Below are 7,967 nucleotides of genomic sequence, written 5' to 3'. Positions count from 1 at the left end.
ATGAACATGAAAGAACAAACCCACAATACGAACCCCAAAATTTGTTAATACTGAAAGTTATACTTGGGTGTTCGGAATAGAAGGGAATATAACTACTTTGTATGACACAATGTTTTTGGCATAAACAAGGAATGTTGGGTTTTCTCCATATTTACAAATTCAATTGTGCCCCTTATTGCACATTTACGGAGACCAACATGTTATCTTTAAAGGTTATTAAAGGCACGGAGCATATTGCCAGAAGCGATTTCCTAAAGATGTATAAATAGCTAGGTTAAAGCTATATAATGTGTCATAAAGTTTAATCCCTTTAAACAAAATCCTTGAAAGGATTGAAATTGCATGAAGCAAGTCCCTGAATGACATGTGCCTGAAGCACAAAATCTGTACTCAATGTTAATGTACATAAATTGCCTCAGTGAGTATATTGATTATAATGTGTTTGCAACACATTAAAGCTTCTCAAGAGTTCCAGAAATATTTGTCTCGACTTAAAGATCGAGCATTATGCCAACAAGATTCTTGCTTATACTAAGAAAGTATTGAAGCATTTTTATGAGGATTATCCGTTGGACACTTTAAGGATTTTCCGGAAGTATATTGGACCGGACATCATATTTTTCAGATAAGGCTCAACTCCATCACCATCATTTTGGGATGATGTGAGGTATATTTGATGCTATTTCTGCATAACACCATGTACGGGCATATTCTTTCAAGTGAACTTACAAATAGCCCAAGTTTTGTTGGAAACGCGGACTCTGAAAAATTTTATGATTTACATAGAGATAGCTCCCTGGAAATATATTTACTTACTCAACTACGAGAATTATTAATGGCTACATCCTCCACTCACTCCGAAAGATTCTCACTCCAAAAGATAGTCATGAAGACATCAAGGGGAGATATTAATCAGGGGGAGCATCCAGAAGTATGCTATACAGATTGTTATACTCTTCTTTCTTCCTTCCATCAGTTTTCTACCTCACTAGGTTTTCTCCAAGCAAGGTTTTAATGAGACAACCAATCTAGGGACATGTGGTCTCCAAGGGGGAGTGTTGTAAAGAAGAATGGGTGAAGCCCACATGCTCTAACATTCAAGTTCAACACAAAATCAAACCACACACCCACCAAATCAAACCACACACCCATCAAACCAAACCACACACTTACCAAACCAAATCACACACCCACCAAACCAAGCCATTTGCTTTGCCTATAAATAGGCATTATATTTGCTTGTAATGTAAGATGAAATGAGAGAAGATGAAGGGAAGGAAGAAAGAGGGTGAGTGTGTGAAGAGAAAGAGAGCAAAGAGAAATTCCCCTAGAGAGAAAATTCAGTGAGCATACATATTGTAAATACTAAAGTTGTAGCCCTATTATGTTATGAATGAAAGGTTACTGTTGCTGCTCTCTGAGGACGTAGGCATAGCCGAACCTCGTTAAATGCTGTGTCTCATCTACTTTACGTGCAGCTCAATATTCGCACATATCCCAGTTCATTTTATAACAGCTAGTATATTATTTGATGATTCTGATCTGGTTATCCGCAGAAACAGAGCCTTTTATTACCTGAAAAAGTTGCCTTCTAAGAAGAGAAAACAGATAGTCTGCTGTTGAGATGAGGGTTTGTGGACGGTTGCTTCTTTCTGAGTGAGGGAGAAGACCGAGTGATGAGAGTAAGGGTGAGAAAGAAGCAAGCTGCGGTGACGAGCACCTTCCAGCCACGGAGGCCGCCTGAGTTATTGCTGCCTGTGGTGGTTGCAACTGTGATATCATCTTGTTGCTCTTCTTCTTCGTCTGGTAAACATACAAAACGAGAGAAAACCTCCTCTGGAAAACATATAAACAAGGCAAGTGAAAATCCCAACAAATTTGGAAATAGTTGGAGTAAAATTATGAAATGCGTCAATAAAACATCACACCTCTCTTATCTTCTTCATCAGAGTCCCCAAGGCGCATATTATACCATATTTGACGGCCATAAGAAGAATCTGTGGAAATACCCATCATATTATGATTCTCTTCTTGTTGCACCTGCACAAGTCGGATGCCCAACTCCTTTACCAGAAGCCCGGATTTCATAATTACAGAAACAACCACTTCATCGCCCCCTTGTAACTGACCATCCTTCAAATTCCAGTTGCTTAACCATATCATGTCTTCTCCTTCACCTGGAATACCGTAGTGTGACGGGCCATACGCCCCCCTCAGACCCTTGCTCTTATTTTTGACTCCTATATGTGGCAAATAATTGTGGTGGATAATAGGAGGAGAATCATAGCCAGCATTCACATAGACAACAAAGACAATCAAGCCTCGAGTTCTGTGATTATCAAGTAATGGCACAGTAAAAGATATTGAGGACCCTCTGCTTTTATGGCTGAATTGGCCTGGAACCTCATTCCCACCAAAAAATGTGCTGAATATACCACATTCGTACAGTCCCTATATATATGCAATAGAACTGACAATTAGCGGCGACCCATGAATTTTTGAGGAGCAATTTTTAAAAGCTAAGAACTCAAAAAAATAAAAATAAAGACAACTAAACATTCTTATAATTTAAAAAATAATAATGTTATTTATAATTAATTGAAAAAATAATATTATAATTAACCTACAATTATTGCGGGCGGGGTTTCATATCATGAAAACGTCACATTATATTTGTATTACTAATACAAAAAAAAAAAAAACATCTTTCTCAATGTAAACAACCAAGCTATCACTTAATCATTGATTCCCTATTTTGTTTTGTAATGGTGTTTTCACAATATTCATAGCTGAAAAAGCTCTCTCAACCGAAGCAGTTGCAATAGGTAAAACCAAAGCCAATGTAAGAAGTAAATACACATAGTTGTATATTAGTCAACTCTTTCCTGTGATCATATGAGAGAGAGAGAGAGAGAGAGAGAGAGAGAGAGAGAGAGAGAGGCGCACACCTGGACGGGAATTGGATTATCCTTTTGTAAAATGGGTGCCATTGATTCCAACAAGTTGCACAATCCCAAGAGGTTGGTCATTTCTACATCTACGCTTCCAATGGCGTACTTGTACTGCCACTCAACTAGATTGTTGCGACTAAATGATGTGGCTGACTCTAAGCAAATGGATTGATACGTTATTTTTTCCAATGATATGCAATCTACAATATCCAAGTTGTTTAGTTTTGGTAACCCCAGAAGCGATTTGAGACTCGTACACATGGAAAAAGAGAGTTTATCGAGCCTCGCTATTCCTTTGATACAATTTGGGAGGCTACTAATTGGATTATTCCCTAGATTTAGTCTTTGCAATGAGGACAAATGACTAAAATCCATAGGAAATGCATCATCCGAAAGATTGCACCCCCAAAGACTTAATTCTACTAAAGAGCATGGTAAAGAGCCCAAGATACTCGAACTTCTTCCTAGCCATAATTCACTTATCGGAATTCCATCTATCTCAAGCACTTTTAATGAGTCCATGTTCCTTAGCATCTCAATTGATAACTCATTAAGATTTGAGCAACCAGATATAATAAATGTTTCAAGTGATTTTAGCATACAAATGTTCTTGGGAAGCATCCTAATCTTTTGAAAATCTTTCATATTCAAGTAAATAAGTCTCTCTAGGTTTCCAATGGATTCATGGACATAAATCAGGCTTGTGCAGTCTACTAGAACCAATTTCTCTAGATTTGGGCAATATGAGAAGTCAATGGTTTCTGTAAGGGAATGAGAACGGCTGAGATCAAGGATCTTCAAGGACGGAAGATACTGTAGGGGAAAATGTACAGAAGAAAATAATGCGGGGAGTTAATTGTTATAAATATATAATTTGTTATCAAACTAAAAGCCTAATGAAAATGAAAAAGAAATTGAAAAGAGTAGAGAGTAACATACTTTTGTTCCCTTGAATACTTGTCTCAGACCGCTGTATTGCATTTCAAGAATAATAACGCTTTCCAAAGGAAAATCAACGGGTATAGAATCCAAAGGAAACTTAGTCCAACACAACCATCTTAGTTCTGTACAAAATTCTGCATAAGATCCGTCAAGTTGTACATGACTAAGATGGAGTAGTTTTAGTTCCCGCATCCTTGAAAATGCATTGGTTTCCAAGACTTTCTCATTTGAGTTTATAGCAGGGCACATGTGCATGTTGAGGACAAGACCTTCAATTGTTTCCGTACCCTACAAAAGAAAAGGAGAAAAACATTTCGAAAATATTTACAAGAAGAAAAACATATATGTGTACATAGAACGCATATTTCTTACATTCTTTTCCGTCAAGATTTTGAAAGAGTCCTTATGATGCCATACTCTACTACGCTTCCAAGGCTCCTTTGATTCTAGGCGAACAATTTCTCTTCCCATTCCACGAATCAGGTCATGCATCTGCACCTTGTCCCATCCATCAATAATCACCAAACATCTATCGATGAGATTTTGAATGCCAACAATTGTATAGAAATCACATCCATCTAGTATTTTAGCAATGTAATCTTTGTCCATTCCGATAAAGAAACAAGCAATGTGGAGGAATAATTTTTGGTCATGGTCATCTTGCAAACAGTCATAGCTTACTCTTAGTTTATTTATTATTTCACCATTTGGAATAACTTCTAACTTCTCCAATGCACTTTTCCATAGACATACACTTTCCCCCAACAAAGAAGAACCTAAAACTTTGAGAGCTAATGGAAGTCCTCCGCAATGATCGACTAGCTTCTCTGAATATTCTTTGTAATCTTCAACAGGATGGTCTTGGCCAAAAGCGTGCCAACTGAAGAGCTCCAATGATTCTTTTTGAGTCAAAGTTCCAACTGCATACACCTCAGTAATTTGATGAGCCTTTAACAATCTTGCACGCCTAGTTGTTATGATGATTTTACTTCCTGGATAAAATCGATCTCTCACTTGAAATACTGCATCTAATTGGTCCATATGATCCACATCATCGAGAACAAGAAGAACCCTTTTAGAGCTTATTGCATCTTCAATCTTAATTAATCCCTCACTGATATTGCTTATTTTCATTTTTCTTCCATTCAAAATATCAGAAAGAAGTTGTGTTTGTATTTGAACTAAGCCATTGGGTTGCTGTGAAACTTCTTTGATATTTTCAAGGAAGCTGCTTCCTTCAAATATTCTAAAGTTTGAATTGTAAACAGTCTTTGCGATGGTTGTTTTCCCTATTCCACTCATCCCATAGATTACAAGTATGCCAACATCAGTTGACCTCCGTTGTAACAAGAAATTAATTCTTTCGACTCCTGAATGCATTCCAACCAAGTTGGGAGCAACACTCAATGGTGTGCGACTTAGTTTGTCTCCAATCACTTTAACTATTTTCTTGATGAACTTTGACTCATACCTAAAAAATTGCAATAAAAATGAAAGAGAATTCATTTCATATACTTGAGTTATAAAATACCATGGAAATAAGTTCAGAAAGTTAGAAGGTACAAATATATAATAGATGAGTGCTGAAAGAGTTAGATAGAACTTAAAACTATGTTTGCAATAACAGCTGGATAATAGGTATTTCTCTGTCCCGGATGCATTTAGAAGAATCTGGATTGCTGAGGGTGTCTTGAGTGTTTTTGTGGATGTGTTTTTATCAATAATTTTTATTTTATTTTATTTGAAAGGACAGAATCTACCAAAATTTTGAACTACATTTAATAACGAGATACTAATTCAGTTGCAACCAAATAAAGAAACTAATTCAGTTGGTAGTAGGAATGAAATTTACCCATGAGCTTGATTTTGCAAGACCATCCCTGCCAGATCTGCAACCTCTGCAAGTGCCTCTCTCCATGCCTTCACCTTCGGCAGCGGTTGAGTTTTTTGGTGTCCAGCAAATGCCTTTGCAAGACTTCCTGTCTGCTTCTTTACATGGGATGGATACACATCGTAGAAGACAGGCAAAACGACATGGTCATTTGAGGTCTTTCTCTTGCGTTCAAGGATCATCACCAGCTCGTCAAGGCACCATCTGGATGACGCGTAGTCTTTCGAGAACACAATGACAGAAGTTCGTGAGTGTTTGATTGCTTTCTGCAGTTCGAGCTTGATACCTTCTCCTCTCTGGACTTCATCGTAGTCTCGGAAAGTGCGAAATCCGGCGTTGACAAGGGCCGTGTAGAGGTGGTCAGTGAAAGTCTTGCGAGTGTCTTGGCCTCTGAAACTCAGGAACACGTGATAACGACAATATCGACAAGTACTGGAAACAGAGGAGGTTTGTGGATCGGATGCTCTCACAAGTGCCATCAATGATGAGGTGTTGTGAACAAGCAAACTGTCTGATGGGTGGAAATTAAATCTTTTATCAAGTTTTGAGGTTCCTTCTTCCTTCCTGGATTGTATAAACAAGTCACTTGTGAATGACCAAATGAAAGGATCATCCATCCGTTGACTTAAAAAGCTATTATTTTTGAGTCAAGCAAATGAAATAAATATGTGTTTTTTTTTTTTCTTTGTTTAAGATTAAAAAAAGGGAGAAAGCATGGCCCCTTGAAATGAAAGGTGAGTAATGGCATGACAAATTCTTGGAACACACCATGCCATTGCCAGGAAACCTCCGCCTATTATCACTTCGATCTTGCTGGATCCAAATTTTATGCTCCAATAAACTATGGGCTAGTTGCGATTTTGAAATTAAAATTAGTTCTCATGTTGTATGTATTATTCCTCGATTTGTTTTAGGTTCCTTTGTTTGGGCCTTTGGTTTTCATGTTTGGGCTTTTGGCACGGAGAGGATATTAAATTCATGTCTGCAGAGCCCTTCCTTCCCTCCTATGGTTCCTGAGCTCAATAATTTGGTTGGGTTGAAGAACCAGAAACGAGCTTCTTTAGTGTATTGGGGATGCATGGTTCCGAGAAGAAAGACTGAAGCAGGGGCAGTCATGGGAATGCATGTACTACTGAATTCTTAGATCTGTTTCTCTTCTGTTTCACTTCTGAATTCTTAAATTCATGTCTGCAGAGCCTAATGGCCCTTCCTTACCTCCTATGGTTCCTGAGCTCAATAATTTGGTTGGGTTTCGAGAAGAAGCACTGAAGCAGGGCAGTCATGGATTTCACTTCTTTTGTCTTTTTTATTCTAATGATTGTTTTTTGTTTTTTGTTTGTTTTTTGTTTTAGTACTTATGGGGTGACGTTTATTTGATTTATGATAATATTTCCCATTCCAACCTTAGAAATCAGGAACAAAAGGCCGGGCTCGTGGAGAACAAAAGAAAGGGTGTCTTAGACTGTTTTGCTCATGTTCTAAGTGCTACATATCTTGGTTCATTTCTAGTATTTTAGTTTTAAATGTAATTTTTATTGTGATTTAAATATCATGTTACAAGAATAATTGGCGGGTTGTAATTTTGTATTTTCAATCATTGTATCTAATTATATTTAGTGGATGTGCAATTTAAATTCTCAATTTATTTTTTACTATATTTATTTTACTATTAGCTTTGTAGAAGTGAATTGACATAAATTAACCAACTGCCCTTTGGTTATGTTGGTGGTTGATTGATTGCAAATAAAATCAGACGAAGGATAGGGTAATTATACACAGCTGTCTGGTTTTTGTATCATGCTACGCGCAATTGCGTAGTCTATTTAAGCCTAAATTGGAATAAAGTTCATTTTTAATGACTTTTGTAAATCAGGATATGCAATTGCATTGCATGTTTGCATCAAGGTCATGTAATTGCATGTTTGAAATGCGAACACTGACTGTCTGTGCGCAAATGAGAAAATAAAAAGGCAATGCTCGTCTACTTGTCATTATACAACATTATTAAATAGAGTCAATAAACATCACTATCATTTTAGTATGTATCCATATAATGTTCGTCTACTTGTCATTATAGAACATTGTGTTTATCTATATAATTAAAGTACTAAACATCTCTATAATATAATGTCCTCGTGTAAATAAATAATGTGAACATCATTCCTTCAACTACTCTTACGTCC

General features: G+C 37.0%; 1 protein-coding gene across 1 annotated transcript in view; it reads right to left on the bottom strand.

Annotated features, from left to right (window-relative positions):
* Positions 1–6,331, bottom strand: part of LOC117618201 (disease resistance protein RUN1-like) — a 13,032-nt gene extending 6,701 nt beyond the window's left edge. The window contains exons 1-5 of the mRNA XM_034347805.1: positions 5,746–6,331; positions 4,266–5,364; positions 3,891–4,181; positions 1,929–2,451; positions 1,721–1,836 (exon numbers count right to left, since the gene is read on the bottom strand). Coding sequence (XP_034203696.1) covers positions 1,721–1,836; positions 1,929–2,451; positions 3,891–4,181; positions 4,266–5,364; positions 5,746–6,263 — 2,547 coding nt within the window. The 5' untranslated portion in view covers positions 6,264–6,331. The remainder of the gene's footprint in view (positions 1–1,720; positions 1,837–1,928; positions 2,452–3,890; positions 4,182–4,265; positions 5,365–5,745) is intronic.
* Between the last annotated feature and the right edge of the window lie 1,636 nt (positions 6,332–7,967).

This window comes from Prunus dulcis, chromosome 2, assembly GCF_902201215.1.
Source record: "Prunus dulcis chromosome 2, ALMONDv2, whole genome shotgun sequence".
NCBI classification, from domain to species: domain Eukaryota; kingdom Viridiplantae; phylum Streptophyta; class Magnoliopsida; order Rosales; family Rosaceae; genus Prunus; species Prunus dulcis.
Note: the sequence above shows the minus strand (reverse complement) of the source record. Positions and strands in the feature narration are given on the sequence as shown.